Source organism: Myotis daubentonii, chromosome 1 (genome assembly GCF_963259705.1).
Source record: "Myotis daubentonii chromosome 1, mMyoDau2.1, whole genome shotgun sequence".
NCBI classification, from domain to species: Eukaryota; Metazoa; Chordata; class Mammalia; order Chiroptera; family Vespertilionidae; genus Myotis; species Myotis daubentonii.
Window position 1 is genome coordinate 9,889,358 of NC_081840.1, and position 16,271 is coordinate 9,905,628.

General features: G+C 48.8%; 1 protein-coding gene across 8 annotated transcripts in view; it reads left to right on the plus strand.

Annotated features, from left to right (window-relative positions):
- The window catches only part of TTC7B (tetratricopeptide repeat domain 7B), a 188,274-nt gene that overhangs the window by 97,749 nt on the left and 74,254 nt on the right, over positions 1 to 16,271 (plus strand). For all 8 annotated transcript variants that reach the window (XM_059688157.1, XM_059688174.1, XM_059688212.1 and 5 more), the window contains 4 exons: positions 9,240 to 9,323; positions 10,245 to 10,349; positions 12,620 to 12,737; positions 13,915 to 13,972. In XM_059688157.1, the coding sequence (XP_059544140.1) occupies positions 9,240 to 9,323; positions 10,245 to 10,349; positions 12,620 to 12,737; positions 13,915 to 13,972 (365 nt within the window). The remainder of the gene's footprint in view (positions 1 to 9,239; positions 9,324 to 10,244; positions 10,350 to 12,619; positions 12,738 to 13,914; positions 13,973 to 16,271) is intronic.

A 16,271-nucleotide genomic window follows, 5' to 3' on the forward strand; every position in this document is an offset into this window, starting at 1 on the left:
GGGTCCCAGCAGCCTTCCCACCTCTGTCCTCCTGCCGTTGGCACCTTTGGGTGGGCTGTGCAGACCCAGGCTTTTAGGAACTGCGCTGGCAGGAGCTGCAGAGCTACTTTCACACGAACGCCGCCCTCCCTGCCTCTCTCTCCCGTTGTATTTATTCAGGATGAAGGCTGCTTCCCACCCCGAGGTTGGCTGCGTCTGTGTGTGCCCACATGTAATGCCTTTCTTTCTTCAGGGCACTGTTCAGCCAGCTACTGGGCAAGGAGCCTTGTACAGAGGCAGTGCGCACCCCAGGTTCATTACATCCTCATTCTGACAGGTTTAAATATAAGCACAGTGTTTGCGTGTCTCCAGTGCTATGAGCTTTCGTGTTTTTTTAAAGACTCATTGTGAGCTCCGCCGAAAGGCTTGTGTAGGAAGGAACACTTTCCCCCTTCGGTTTGAGCAGCAGCTCTGGTTGGCATGACAACCCGCACTATTAAAAGTAAAGCAACAAGCCCGGCTTCCTTTGTTTTCTAGGATGAACCCAAGCCGCTAAGGGGCTTGTTTCTTTAATGTGACTACTCGTGGCTCCATTTCGACAGAACGTTAAGAGGTCCTTTTCGAAGGACGCATGTGTCCCCTCTGCAAAGACGCGGCAGCGTCAAAGACAGAAGTGGTATTTTTATTTTCCTTGTTGAATTTCTTTTCATCTGTTTATGATAAATCGCAACAGCATTATGGTTCTGTGGGCAGCACTGTCTGGCTAGTGCTTGTAACAAAGGGACATTTTCCATCCCCAAGCCAAACACTTATTTAGTCGGGGAGCGCTGTGAGAAGCGCTTGAATACTGGGTCTGCCTAACAGGCCTGCCAGGTGTCAGCTGCCATCAGAATTTTGTATTTAAATGCAGCCCCACTCGAACTGCGGGCACTCAGCCTGGACCTCGGTGCCCAGGTCCGTGGAAGGCACCAGTGTGGCCTGACTCCTGGGAAGTCAGTGCCGCGGGTTTGGTCCAGGGTAGGTGCTCAATAAAACCTGCTGAATAAACCAGTGCTTCAGGCCACGAACGTTCTCATCCCGCTCCGTCTTCCTCGGTGTGTGAGACAAACGGAAGGTCATTTCGCTGGGAAATAGGCAGCGGAGGAAGAGATGGGTCCACCGTAGGCAGCGCTGGGGGTCACCCCATCCGGGAGGGACCAGCGGCATCATTTTTACATGACAGGTCTACCCGGAAGAATCTCAGCCCCTGCCATGGCCACTGGTGCCCACAACCCCACCGTAGGAAAGCATTTTTGTTTTTATTAAGCATCATCGCTCTCTTCTTATAGTCCTTAATGAAAAAAAGTTTTTCACTTAAAAAAATTTAATATGCCATTTTAACCTTTTTAAAGTATATAATTCAATGGCATTAATTTCACTCACAGTGTTAGGTAACCATGGTGATAATTTCTAAATTTTCCATCACCCCATGTAGAAACTCTTTACCCAGTAAGCAATAACTCCTCACTCCCGCCTCCTCCATAACCTGGTAACCTGTGATCAGACAATACTTGTTTTTTTGTGTCTGGCTTATTTCATCAGCCTAATGTTTTCAGGGTTCTGCCATGTTGCGATAATACATCTGATAGAACGTCTCAGACTTTATTCCTATACTTGAGGCCCAGTGCACAAATTCGTGCACAGGTTGGGGGGTCCCTCGGCCTGGCTGGCGTTTGGGGTGAGAGGGGCTGTCTCGCCCAGTCCTGATCGGGCCAATGGGGGCCGTCTGTCCAGTGTCCAGGGAGGGGCTGCAGGAGGTTGGCTAGCCACCCCGATTGGGCCGATGGAAGCCGGCCCAGAGGGACCGCAGGAGGGCTCCAGGGCGTGTCCAGCCCTCTCGCCCAGTCCCGATCGACTCGGACCCCAGCAGCAAGCTAACCTACCGGTCGGAGCGTCTGCCCCCTGGTCAGACACTTAGCATATTACGCTTTTATTATATAGGATTGGCTGAATACACGCCATTGGATGTATAGGCCCATTTTGTTTATCTGATTATCTGTTGATGGGTGGACCCATGGATTGTTTCCGCCTTCTGGCTGTTGTGAATAATGCTGTAGGGAACATATCTGAGTGCCAGTTTTCAGTTCTTTTGGATATATACCCAAGAGGGGAATCACTGGGTCATATCGTAATTCTAGGTTTCACTTTCTGAAGAACCTCCAAACTCTTCCTCAGTGCTGGGCCATTTTACCTTCCCAGCAGCAAGGGGTGTCTCCATATTCTCACCAACACTTGCTGCTGTGTAGCTGTTGTTTTTGCTATAATAGCCATTCTAATAGGTGTGGAGTGGTACCTCATTGTGGGTTTGGTTTGCTTTTCCCTAATGACTAATGGTGCTGAATATTTTTTTGTATGTTTATTGGCCATTTAGGTATTATGTTTGGAGAAATGTCTATTCAAGACCTCTGCCCACTTTCAAATTGGGTTATTTCTCTTTTTGTTGTTGAGTTATAGAAGTTCTTTATTGATTGTGGATAATAAACCCTTAACAGATATTTTCTCCCATTTTTCAGTTTGTCTTTTTTTATGATGTCATATGATGCACAAAAGTTTTTAATTCTGATAAAGTCTAGTATTTCAATTTTTTTCTTTTGTTGCTTGTGTTTTTGGTGTCATATCTAAGAATCTATTGCCAAGACCAAGGTCATGAGGACTTACTCCTATGTTTTTCTCTGAGAATTTATAATTTTTGCTCTTATGTTTGGGTTGTTGATTACTTTGAGTTAATTTTTGTATATGGTATTGGTAGGAGTCCAAGTTAATTTTTTTTTTTTTTTTGCATGTGGAAATCAAGTTGTCCTAACATTCATTGAGACTATTCTTCCCTATGGACCTGGCACCCTTGTTGAAAATCAGTTGGCCATAGATGTGCAACCTCAGTTCTATTTCATAACCCTATATGTTTATCCTATGCCAGTACCACACTGTTTTGATAGCTGTAGCTTTGTTGTGAGCTTTGAAAAATCAAGAAATGTGAGTTCTTTAACTTTGCTCTTTTTCAAGATTGTTTTGCCTGTCCTGGGCTCCTTGCAATTCCATATGAATTTGAGGATTGGCTTTTCTATTTCTGCAAAAAAGACTTGGAATTTTGATCCAGGTTGCATTGAAACTATCCAGATTACTTTGGATAGTATTGCCATCTTAATATCTCATGTTTTGATATCAGATCTGAGTTTGGCTTCCAATTCTGCTACTTTACATGCCAAGTATGAACTTGAAGGGGTTCCTTTAACTCTAAACCTGTATTGGAAAATACAGGTAATACTAGGACCTACCTCCAATGGTTATTATGATGCTTAAAGAGATAGTGTATGCAAAATGTATGTTACTGTTCTTATTGGTGGTGTTGATAATCTGCTTTCTAATGTAAAAATCCCCGCTGTAATGACCCTTAGGAGTGTCTTTCATCGCATAGTGAAGTAACTCAGCCTTGGGGTCAGGCATGTCTGGGTTCAAATCCTGATGCTGCCCTTTCCTAGCTGTGCAACTTTGGGAAAGATACTTAGCCACTCTGGACTTCCACCTCAGAGACTGATGTGAAGCTCAGCGAGACAATAGGTGTGAAACAGCCAGCACAGGTCTTGGTATTTAATGCATACCATTCCATTCCTCTTTGGTTATGAGAAAGGATTGATCTGAAATTGTCTCCTTGTAACTTGCACCTGTTCTGTGTCTTCGAAACAATAGGGCAAGTCAGTCCTGCCTCAGTGACATAAAGTGCCCCAGAGTTATTCTGGGGGGTGACAAACTTTTCAAAAAAGGACCAGATACTAAATGTTTTAGGGTTTGAGAACCAGGAGCCAAAATCAAGGATGTTTGTAGATATAACAAGAGAGGAAACAAATTTCCACAAAATTGTTATTGATTAAATTAACATATAAGAGTGACTCCACCTTTTTGTAATACAGGTACATTAAGATGAATGGGATTGTTTTGGGGGTAGCATTTTATTTGGATTTAAAGTCAGTATGCCCTCTACACATTGATGGCAAGTGCTCGCCTATAAACGGTTATGAGCTTTTGGACTCTGGAAGCAGGCAGCAGCTCGGACTTGGCCCTCAGGCCATGGTTTATCTGGTGTGGCATCATCTCCAAATTCTTTGCCTTTTGCCACACTCCGCATAGCGCTTTCTTGTTTGTCCATGGCCATCCATAAAGGATTTCCTAACACTCGACCCATATTGATTCCTTCAGTCGAGCATTCATTGGGCACCTATGCTGTAATGACACCCCCTGGGCTGCTCTACCCACGACTCCTTACTTCCCTCCCTCAGACCTTGGGTGGGTGAGGCGACAGCTGTGGCTGAAGGTTCAAACCTGAAGCCCCAAGCCAGGGAGACAGAAAAAGACCAAAGGTGAGCGGCGGTTGAACAGGGAGGAGGTAGAGGAATGAAATGTCCATTTCTTGAATTTAGAGGTTCATTTTGCAAGAATAACAAAGAACAGCAATATCAGCAGAAACAGCAGGCGGAGTATGTAGTAGAGGGAGATCCTGGAGACCCGTTACTCGCGTGCAGACTTGATCAGGATGCGACATCTAGCTGAGCGGAGAGCATGCTGGGCGATGGCGACCAGCTTTCAGTTCTGCAGCCAAGCCTGTGACCTCTGAGAAGCAGCCCACCCTCCCCGCCTCCCACCGTGGCCGGAGGCAGTGGAGCACTTTAATCTAAGGTGTGCCAAAGCAATACGGCTTCGAGACGCCTCTGCCCGGAGCAGTGTTGCTGTTTTAAAGCAAAAAGAGAAATGGGAGAGGGGCACCAGCGTGGGGTTTGCTCTATTTTATTTTTAATTCAAGGGGAAAAACTCTGAGCAAGATTTGGTGGGAACCACCTGTTTCCTCAGAACTTGGGCCGGGAGGGCCTTTTATTTGCAGCCGAGAGCCCCGTGAGCATGTTCTTTAGAAACTTTTCCTGGGCTCTCGCAGATTCGATATCTCAGATTCCACTTTAATTAATTAATTTTTAGTTAATTCAGAAATAAGCCTTCTGAGCTGAGCCTCCTGAGACCTGGGTTCTAATGTGACCCTGGCAGGTCTTGTCTCCTCTCTGGCTCATCGTTTCCTCAGCCATAAAGTAAGAGTGTGTCCGCATCATCTGAGAGGTTTCAGCGTACCCTGCTTATGCCTTTCTCTGGGTTCAAGATAATGGTCCCGAATGTCTACATTGTTTAGTCTTTAATTGCTAAAAATAAAGGCACGAAATATTATCCATATACCATCTTAAATTAAGAAGCTCTGTAACACAACTGCAAGAATTACATTTGTTAGCCGGCTCATTAAGTACAAAGGACGTAGGAAAGAAAACCTTCCTACTCGATGAAAGGCTGAGTTATGAGAACTCTCAGGATTCGGCCCACCTGCCCACAGAGGTGAGTAATGAAGACAGCGCACTATGTTATTTATTCTGTTTTAATGGTGATGAATTTTAGACTTCAGCTCCAGGCTCAATTTGAGGCAAAATCTGATTATTTTGTTACTGCCCCCTCCTCCACGGACTCCTGGATGCTCAGTCTCCCTCTCGAATTCCGAAAATAGACTCTGGCTTCCCGTGCTGTGCTGCTGTACCGCTGTCGCTGCCACGTGCCCGGTTCATGTCATTGGGCTTTGCCTACCAGGAAGGTAATTGCTCAGTCCCGTTCTCATGCCAAAGAGCTGCTCATTCCTGTCGCCCCTCTGGACGGCTGATTTGTGAAAAGCCACAGTGACAGCGGGAAAGGGTGCGCTTCTGCGACCAAAGGAAACGTTTTTGCAAGGGACAGTGTGACGGCCACTCAGATGACTCAGATGCCATTTAGAGGCTAATTCTTGTTCCACCAAGTATTCGTGGCATCAGATGAATGTGGTCTGGGCTTTGGAGCGATGGCGGTGGCATGGTGATTACAGCGCCCGCGCCTGTCTTTCCTGGTAGAAACAATCCTACTGCCAAATCCACCTTCGCTTCTGGTAAGGGGATGACTTGGAGATGCCACTGGCTGTTCTGTGTGGGTGACTCGGGCATCTGCAGGCCTGGAGAGGACCCCAGATCCCTCTCCCAGGCCCACACGCCATCTCTTCACTGGACACCAGAAGTGAAGCAGGGCCAGCGTCTTCTCTCATCTCTCCTTTCCTCTCAGAGGCTCCAGGCCACTCCCCCTCAGCCGTCCTCTGCCCCGGCCCAGAGCCCTCCTCCCCTGCACTCCCCCTCATGTAGAGCCCCCAAGCCCACAGGATCTGCTGCGTCTTCATTTCATAACAGCTACATCACCACTAACGTGTTTGTACTGTTCATTCTGTGCCAGACAGTCTTCTAGGCATTTCACGTGCATTTAAAACATTGCTTCATGTAGCCCCATAACCTCCCTGTGGCTGGGGGTAAGGAGTTTGGATTAAATGTGGCCCCAATGCCCCGCGACTGCTGTCCTCGCCCCATGCCTGCCCTCTCTGTCCCCTCCCGGCCATCAGCCAGTGGGCCTGGGGGACTGAAGCAGCCTCTTAAAGGCCCCAACATGCACAAAACTCCTGTGTCTCCTTTTTTTTTCTTTTTTATTGAATTTACTGGGGTGACATTGTTTAATAGAATTATATAGGTTTTAGCACCTGTGTCTTAAAAGTCCATTTCATCAGTATTTCTTTTAGACTGGAACCATCATTAAAATGGGAATGCTCTTTTTTTGTTTTTATAGTATATATTCTGTTCCCAGTCTCCTCGCTCTATTAAAACTGGAAGTTTTTACTTTATCACATACAGATATGATTAAGGTGCTGAAAAGGGGTAGTCAAAGAGGATTGGGGTGAGCAGACACCCAGTCCAGGATGCAGATGTTGTGGAGAGCAAATGCCTGGTGACAGCTGAGTTCTTGGTTTGCTTGGAGGCATTCTTTGGGAGGGGCCTCCTTCCGTGATTGAGGAATGTTGACCTGAGCTGAGTGGGGAGTCGTGTAATCTTGACGTCTGCAGGGACGTGGGGAGGACAGGTTACACACCAAGCGGTGTGCTTGGCATTGAGACTTCAGGAGCATCTGCAGCTGCCTGGGCGCTTTCTCAGGCAGCGCATCACCGTATGTACGATGCCAGGAGCCCACAGGAAGAAAGAGTGGTGATGCTGGAGCCCAGACACCTCTGAATTAGGGTGAGGGGCCAGTTCGTCATTGTTGACTTCATTCCTGAATCCCTGTGTGATACCCCTGTGGCTTATTGTGGGCTGTAGGTTGTTATAGTTGCGAGAAAGAGGCCCAAGTGGGGAGGGGTCTGTGAAGGATGTGGCAGTAAGTGTGGAGGAAACTTGTGACTCAGGACTCCAGCTGAGCACCCTGAGGTGGGCTGGGGCGCGGCATCCTCGCGCGGGGTGCTGGTGGGCATAGTGGGATCTGTGAGGCTCCTTGGAAATTCTGCAAGCTGGAAAGACCTCAGTCCTCAGTAGCCTCGGGGGTCCCCAGAAGGCCAAGGGAGCAATGCCCCATTAACAGTAAAAGATCTTGCTGGAGCTCAGAAATAGCTCGGGCGCTCTGTGGCATTCTGGGGGCCTTTTAGCTGTATTTCGCTCTGTGCAGCATGAGTGGGCCTGGAAAGTGGGCGTGGCATGTCGGAGCAGCGGAGTGTGGTGCTGAGAGCTGCCTGGTTCAGACCCTGGCTCCCCCAGAACCCGCTGGGACCTCACCGGGCACGCAGCAGGCTGTGCTCCGGCTTCCTCGTCTGTGAGGGGAGGGACAGAAAGGACCTGCCTGGACCTCGTGGGGTTAGCACGACCAATGAGGCAGCTCTGCTACAGCAGCTAGAATGGGTCCTGGCTCCATAGCCCATGTCATCCAAAAGCTGTGTCTTTGTCCGTTCAGGCTGCGATAACAAAATACACGGACCGAGAGGCTTATAAACAACAAATGCTTGTTTCTCCCGGCTCTGGAGCTGGAAGCCCAAGATCATGGCTCCAGCAGATTTGATGTCCGGTGAAGGCCCACTTCTGGGTGGCAGGCTGCCAGCGTCTCGCTGTGGGCTCACACGGCGGGAGGGACTGGGGACCGCTCCTCTTTTATAAGGACACGAATCCTATTCATGGGGCTCTGCCCTCATGACTCAGTCACCCTCCAAAGGCCCCACCTTCTGGCACCGTCTATGGGGGTTAGGTTTCACATACGAATTTGCTGGGTGGGGGAGAGGCACAGCATTCAGTCCATACCACTTGTTAAGGCAACAAAAACAAGCGTAGTCTGGGCCAGTGGTCGGCAAACTCATTAGTCAACAGAGCCAAATATCAACAGTACAAGGATTGAAATTTCTTTTGAGAGCCAAATTTTTAAAACTTAAACTATATAGGTAGGCACATTGTTATTAACTTAATTAGGGTACTCCTAAGGCTTAGGAAGAGCCACACTCAAGGGGCCAAAGAGCCGCATGTGGCTCACGAGCCGCAGTTTGCCAACCATGGATCTAGTTCAGTGGTTCTCAACCTTGGCTGCACATTAGAATCACCTGGGAATCTTTTTAAAATCCTGATTTCTGGGCCTCATCCTCCGGAAATTCAGAAATCGGGATTTTAAAAAGATTCCCAGGTGATTCTAATGTGCAGCCAAGGTTGAAAACCACTGGTCTAGTCTGTAGAGCTGCAGCACCTAGCTTTTGATTCAGAACAGGTGGTGTCAGCTGCTGCACTCCTTTCGTCCATCAGGAAAACGATTGATGTTTATCATTCCTCTTAGCAGTAGAGCTGGTAGGACACACTTACTTTTTATCACCATCGACCCTTTCTCTCCACATACCGGCTCCTTTGCCTAATCTCAGCCAATGTGATGGTTATTCTTGTTTCCACCTTCATCATTTCTGTCCCCTTCCCTAAATCAGTTTCTAAGTACTGTTAGCTTTTCATTGCTTGGTGTTCCCTCCATAGCACCTGTCTCCCCCATTATCCCCAGCCCACACCTCCCCTCACCTGGGTTAGGTCGCCCCCCACTAACCCCATCTCGCCCACTTGTCAGGTGGGGCCTTGTGTTGGAGCTGTTGGCGCCCCTGCCTCTTTCCTTGCAGCGGAGGGAAAACTGCCCGAGACCAAGGCTTATGCTTTCGTCACCGGTGGGTCGTCTTGGCGTCTGGCACAGTGCACGCCACCCCGTGGGGCGGGGTGGGAGGTTGTGTTTCAAGCATCCAAGGAGAGCAGAGGCTGTCAGTCTCACTGCAGTGTGCATAGACCCAGACTCACGTGGTGTGTGACGGCGGCCATGCTCACGTGTCTGCGTCTGTTCTCACCCACCAGTGCTTAGAGAGAGCCATGAAGTTCGCCTTCGAGGAGTTCCACCTCTGGTACCAGTTTGCTCTGTCACTCATGGCGGCCGGAAAAGTGAGTCCCCCTTCTGCCTGCGGTTCTCCGCGTCCACGCGCGGTGCCTTCCAATCCCAGGGGCGGTGGCATCCCTCACAGAGGCCTAAGGCATAGGAAGCTGCCCCGTGGTCATTTATAAATGAACAGTCAAGTTTAATCATTTGGGGGCCAACACAGACACATCATTGAGAAGGATTCTGAAATATTTGCCTTTTTCTCGCCATTGTTATTTCGTCACGTGACCATGTGGCTTGAATTAAGGCTGGTTTTTTCACACTGGCCCTCTTGCACATTTGGGAGCATAAACTGACTCCTGGAGAGGAAGTTGTGTGGTTCTCTGTGGCCGTTTGTTATATCAGGATGTGTCTGATGTTCGTGGAAAACGTCAGCTTTGGAGTCCAGCTGCCAGAGCTGAGGTCTGGGCTGTGTGACCTGGGGCAGGTCACCGTGTCTCTTTCCTTTTCGGTAAAATGTAGCAATAATAGGGCCGACTTCTAGAGTGGTTATTGGGTAAATGAGATAAGACCCACCAGGTGCTTAGTATAGTACCCCCACATGGTACGTACTCAATAAAGAGAATTAATTGGGGCCATTTAATGAAACTGCCATTTAGCTAATTGTTAAGTCTGTGATATAAGGTTATTTGGGGGAGGTGGAGACAGAAATGTAGTATGCTATGCTATAAAACGCTTATTTTTCATAATAACACCAGGAAGGAAGAAAATGAGGGTGACTCCAGGGAAGTTGAACCCCAGTTTACACCCCTGTCACTCAGGAACCCATGTTCTGGTTGTTGCCGTCCCAGGCCCCTGCGGGGTTGGGCTCCCCGTCGGAACACCGCATTCAGAGGACAGCTAACCAAAACCCCAGGGAAGCTTTCAGTGTTTGGTTCTGTCAGACATTCCGAGTTTCACAGAAACACTCTCTCTCCTTTGCCAAGTCTGCCCGTGCCGTGAAGGTGCTGAAGGAATGCATTCGGCTGAAGCCCGATGACGCCACCATCCCGCTGCTGGCCGCCAAGCTGTGCATGGGCTCCCTTCACTGGGTGAGTAGCTGGCCGCGCTCAGGGCCGGGCTGCCAACCTGTTGCATTTCCAGGCAGAGAGGAAAGCGCAGGGACTCAGCAGCTACACACACACAGGCTGCCCAGAGCCCCAGACCCCGGCTCCTCTGGCCTCTCCATCCGCCCCCTCCCTCCCAACCCCCGCCCCCCGGACAGTGCGGAATCAGCATGTTTCCGGGGCTCCAGCTTTCCTTTTTCATGGGACTGTGCTTGGAAAGTAGAAATGACAGAGTGGGAATTCGTGCTCAGATACATCTGGCTGTGTGAAGCTAACGTAGGACTGAAGAGCGGGGGGGAGAGGGAGAGAGGGCTAGAAACATCTATGGGAGAGAAACATGGGTCGGCTGCCTCCCGCACACCCCCTACTAGGGATAAGCCCACAACCCAGGCATGTGCCCTGACCGGAAATCAGTCGAACCGGTGATCTGGTGCATGGCACGATGCTCAACAGCTGAGCCACACCGGGCAGATGGAAGCCAACTTCCTCTTTCCTCTGCCTTCACACCCACTTCCCTCTTCAGATATTCTTGTTCCGGTTTGGATTTGGGAATAGTATGATTTGTCACAGTTTTAGTACCTCCAAAATCTACCATTTCAATAGAAAGCTCAAACTAGCTGCTGAGATGGTGATCCCTGCCATAGACGATGCAGTCTTACTGTCTTTTCTTTGACTGCATTTCAAGATTAGTGATAAGAAGCCCTGGCCAGAGCCTCTGCCCTCCCACCAAAGGGTCTCAGGTTCAAGGGCACATACCTGGGTTGCAGGTTCGCTCCGCACTGGGGGCACGTGTGGGAGATAACCAGTCGATATATCTCTCATATCTATGTCTCTCTCTCTCTCTCTTTCTCTCTCTCCCTCCCCTTCCCACCCTTCCTCCATCCCTCTCTCCCACTCTCTGAAAAGCAGTGGAAAAAATATCTTAGGTGAGGATTAACAAAAAACAAACAAAATAACAGCTTAGTAATAAGAAGAACTCCCCCAGGAGACTGGGGAGACTTGCTGAGGTTTTTTGCCATTATGGTCCTTGCTGCTGGTGTTTTCCCCCCATTTATTCTCACCCGACAGGACAGAGGTCGGCCTTGTGAAGAAAGTGTTCTACCTTTGTTAAATTTTATTTGGTAAAATGTGGGAGGAAAAGACATTTTGAAAGAGCAAGCTCTCGCCTGAAACAGAGAGCTGTGAAGGTCTGGGCAGGTTTTGACAAGTGGGGCCACAGTGCGGGGCCAGTGTGGGCAGCGGCGGAGTGGGCGCAGGAGGGGGCGCAGGAGGGGGCACAGGAGTGGACCCAACCCCTCCGTTTGAAAACGCGGGCCCCCCGCTGTGATCGCTGCCCTCCCTGCAGCATGACATTGCTCATGACTGTGACACACGTCTCCAACGCCTAAAGTAAGCCTACTCCCTTTTTTTTAAGATAAGAGTAACAAATCTTTTCTGTATATATTTTTTCCATTTTTATTATTAAAACTTCCAAATGCCACAGAGTGTAATGAGCTGCCACGTACTGTCACCCAGCCTCAATAGCATCAACATTTGCCATAGTTCGAAGGAACAGATCTTATTATTTGCCTCTAATATCCTGTGCGGAAGGCCTCACTGTGGGTGCAGTTTACAGGTGCACATTCTCTCACCGCATCTGCTCGTGCCAGGTCCGTGTGCTGTGCGGTGTAGAATAAATAGATGCAGTTTTGGCATTTTTAACAGCTTATAAGAAAGAGAAACCAAGCTTCAATGGATGCATTATGTTATTTGAAAAATAATAATAATAAGGTAAGACCCAAACACAAAACATTTCTATCTGGATAGGCAATGCTGGTTTACAGTTGTAATACAAACAGTGCAGTAAGTAATATGTAATATTGCAAGAACAAACTCTGTTTCGCATACTCACTGCTTTTGCCCAGCCCTGTATATAACATTCAACTTCTGAGCACCTTGCACAACCTACTGACAGAACCAACCAGTAAAAAGCAGAGGGGAAAAAGATAGGAGCCACCGAGCAGGAGAGAGACTTTGGAAAAGAAGGCAGAGATGCAGGAGGGAAACCTTCGTGGGAAAAGGCAAGGTGGGGTCCTCAGGCCTGTCAGCGGGCTCGGATAGAGAGACAGAATTGCCACGGTGGACTCGGAAGATTTGGGAGTCATTTTCACGGTGACTCATCAGAAATCTGTTCTTGGCAGCCGATGCTTCTGGTAACTAACTCGTGCTGGATGTTCTGCAGGTTGTCATTGTTTTCAATGTGTCTGGTTTTTCAGTTGGAAGAGGCTGAGAAGTTTGCCAAAATTGTCGTTGATGCGGAAGAGAAAACGTCCGAGTTCAAGGCCAAAGGCTACTTAGCGCTGGGGCTCACGTACAGCCTGCAGGCCACTGACGGTGAGAGACGCCCCGCCCTCGGGCCCTGGGACACAGGCCGGCTGCCAGTCTGCACCGCGGGGTTCCCCCACCTCCCGCCGTCTCCGGCGGGCGTCTAAGCTGGGCCGCTCTGTGCTGTCCTGCGGGGCCCTGCTGCTGCGGTCCTCGTTGCTTGTGCTGCTTGGCTATGGGAGGGAAGGGGGCTGGGCTGGTGGTGCACAGGGGGCCAGCTGGCAGGTGCAGGGCCCTTGAGAACCGATTCATCCCCCAGCCTGGGCCTGCCTCTGCCCCAGCACTCGGCTGGGCGGTCCACCTGTGAAGGGATGTTGGGTCTTAGGCACAGGAATAGAGGACAGTTCGGGGCCAGCCTCTTCCAGGAAGCTTCCCTTGATTGGTCAGGACCTGCCCTTTCTCCATGCAGTCATTCTTTTCCTTTTAAAAAATATATTTTTTCATTGATTTCGGAGAGGAAGGGAGAGGGGGAAGGAGAGATAGAAACATCAGTGATGAGAGAGAATCATTGATTGGCTGCCTCCTGCCCGCCCCACATTGAGGATCGAACCTGCAACCTGGGCATGTGCCCTACCAGATATCAAACCATGGCCCCTGGTTCCTGGTCGATGCTCAACCACTGAGCAATACTGGCCGGGCTCACCTCTGAACTGATTTTCCTGGTCCAGTGTTGGGCGGGTCAGGTCAGTCCCTTGTGTTCATATCAAGGTGGTAACAGTCCTGGCCGTTGCACAGTGTGAATTAAACTGGCCCTTCCTGGCCCAGGATCAGAGCTGCTCAGTGCCAGAGGCCTTCGGAGGCCGCCAGCCCAACACCCATGGTGCTTGGTGGTCTGCTCTGCCTCCTGGGAGAGCCAGGCTTCACCCAGTTACATGCCTGCACTTGAGAAAGCAGCCGGGCCCCTCTCTGCAGTTCCCGCTGGTCTTTTAAAGATGGCCCCCTCTGCCTGGGGCACCAAGAATGACCCTCAACTCACGCCGTCCCCTCGGCATCATGCCAAGTTACACCCACGGGTGCCAGGGCCCCGGGTTGGCCTGGGCTCCGTGGCCCGTCTCCCAGTGCCTGGGGCAGCACCGAGCACACACCCACCCAGAATTTGCTGCTCATAATCCAAAGGAATGTGCAGTTTTTGTGATGAGCTTTGTATTTGTCCGACACATGCCACTGACCGATGGAACCCTTTCAGCTTCGCTGCGAGGGATGCAGGAGGTCCTGCAGAGAAAGGCGCTTCTTGCGTTTCAGAGGTGAGTGGGAGTTCATCTTTTCACTCGGCTGTGCATAATGACACCAGTGTGATGAGTATAAAAGGGAGAGATATTTATAAAGATTATGTAAACAGTGTTTTCCCCCGGGAGTCCTTCCTCCCGAGCACTGAACACACATGTGGAAGCTCGCCGCATCATTTGTTACTGTGTAGATCTGCATTCTTCATCTGTCCGTCCTTCAGCCTTCCGGCACATTTTCTTCCTTCCTAATAAAGCCAGTTCAGCTCTCGGAAGACAGATGCTCTGTATGTGTAGGGAGATGATTCCTTTTATTAAAGACATTTGTCATCATCTAGAAAAGAGATCATTCTTTCTTAGCTTTTTTTTTTTTTTTTTTTTGCCTGTGAAGCTGCGGATTTTTATGTTAAGAAATGAAAAAGTCAGGTTTTAGGACAGTCTCTGAAATACTATGCGAAGACAGTCAAGTCGCCTCCACCCGTCTTGCTCCATAATACCTGTGCTGTCTCCATCGTTGTACCTGCCGTGAAATTCGGAGAATGCTTTATAATTAGCACGTGCTTGCGTGTCAGTGTTCTCCCACATCCCTCATTTAACTCGTCCTCACCCACACCAGACAGTAGACAGGACAAGCAGCATGTTCACTGCAGGTGAGGGACTGGCATGCAGGAGTGGGGAGTTACAGAGCCACATTGCCTTTGAGGTCAGGATAGAATCATCGTCTCCTAACTCTAACCCAACTTTTCTGGTACCGACTGCACTTCACTGCCCTGATTTTATTCTTATCGCAGCTGTAAGAAATCACTAAAACGAATCATTGCTTGAAAGTAAAGCCGCCCGATGGCAAATCCACAATTGCTATTGATCCTCTCACTTTAAATAGATCTGCGTTACATTGCTTTCTTGGAATTGGATTAGAAACTCAGTTACTTGCACCAACATTTCATGAGGACCTCAGTCACTAATACCCTTTGCTAGCTTTCTTTCCCAGAACCGGGGTTGCCTACGGATTTACCGCAGGGTTCGCGCCCCTGTCTTCATGAAACCATTACTACTTGATTTCGGTTAGTCCAAAATCTTGCATCTCGCTTCTGCTTCCTGCCAGGCTTGCGGGTTGTGCCTTCGCCTTGCCCGTCCCAGGCTGGGTAATGACACACAGTCCGGATTGACACCTGCACACAGATCTATGTCTGTGCTGAGCTTTTGTTGCCGTTCTTCAGCATGGGGAGTGGGGGAAGCCTTTCCATTTCAAACAATATGGAGTTTTAACTTTTCCAGTCCCAGCTTGTGAAACACATGGCTGCCTCAGAAAGTGGCCATTACATCTGCTTCCCTTTTCTCAAGTCAGCACATCTCATTGGCTCTCTAACAGCAGCCGTGGTGGTGGTCTGCCTCGAGCCGCCACTATTCATAACTTCACGTTATGTCACAGCTGTTCCATGGACCCGAATTCCTTCTTGTGCCTTTTACTTAGGTTTCAATTCAGAGATTTTCTAAAATATTAGTTCCTGTGGAAATAAAGAGTAATAAAACCCTATTAACCTACGTGATTTATTGGCAAAGGCTAACCTAAATTAGTATTTGTGTGAAATAAAGAATATTTTTCAAGGAAATAAATTATTTTGTTTCAAGTACACATTAATGAGGGCTCCTCTAGTACACTGTAGACCTGACAATCTGTAAGGAAAGATTTTAAGTAAATATGAATGATTAGTATTCCTCCTTAAATGTAAATGGATATTTAAAAACCACTTGGATGAGAAGTACTTTTTTTTGCTATAGATTTAAATCCTCTGCCTACAGTGCTGTTTATACTATTGTTTGGCAATTTTTGTTTAAAAAGAGTGTAACTCAAAAAGGGGTGGTGTTGCAGATACAACATGTAAATAATAGCTCTTAATTATGCCTGGCGTCAGAATTCAGAAAGATTTGCTGTCGGGTAGATTAAAAAAGGTGGTTTTTGAAGGCCTCCCTCTTGCATTTATGCATCTTAATATTGAGGCCCTCCACTGTTCGTACGTCCAGAAGCTCAGTCCCAGCAGTTGCGCCAATTCATTCGGCCCGTACAGAGGAATAGTGAACAAGACCATGTTGTCAGCAAAGCTGCGAGCCTGGCGCAGAGACGGCCCCACATGCAGAAATCGGCTGCTCCACATGGTGTTGGTCGTGTTTGTCACTCAGTGTGAAACACAATCTCGCGTCGTGGTGCTCTCCCTCCTGGCTGCGATTAAGTTTGCTTGTGGTGTCATTGGTGTGTATGGAATGAGTGACCATCCCAGCTTTTCAGGAAGTGAGCAGCATCCCAGACCATGGGACTGAG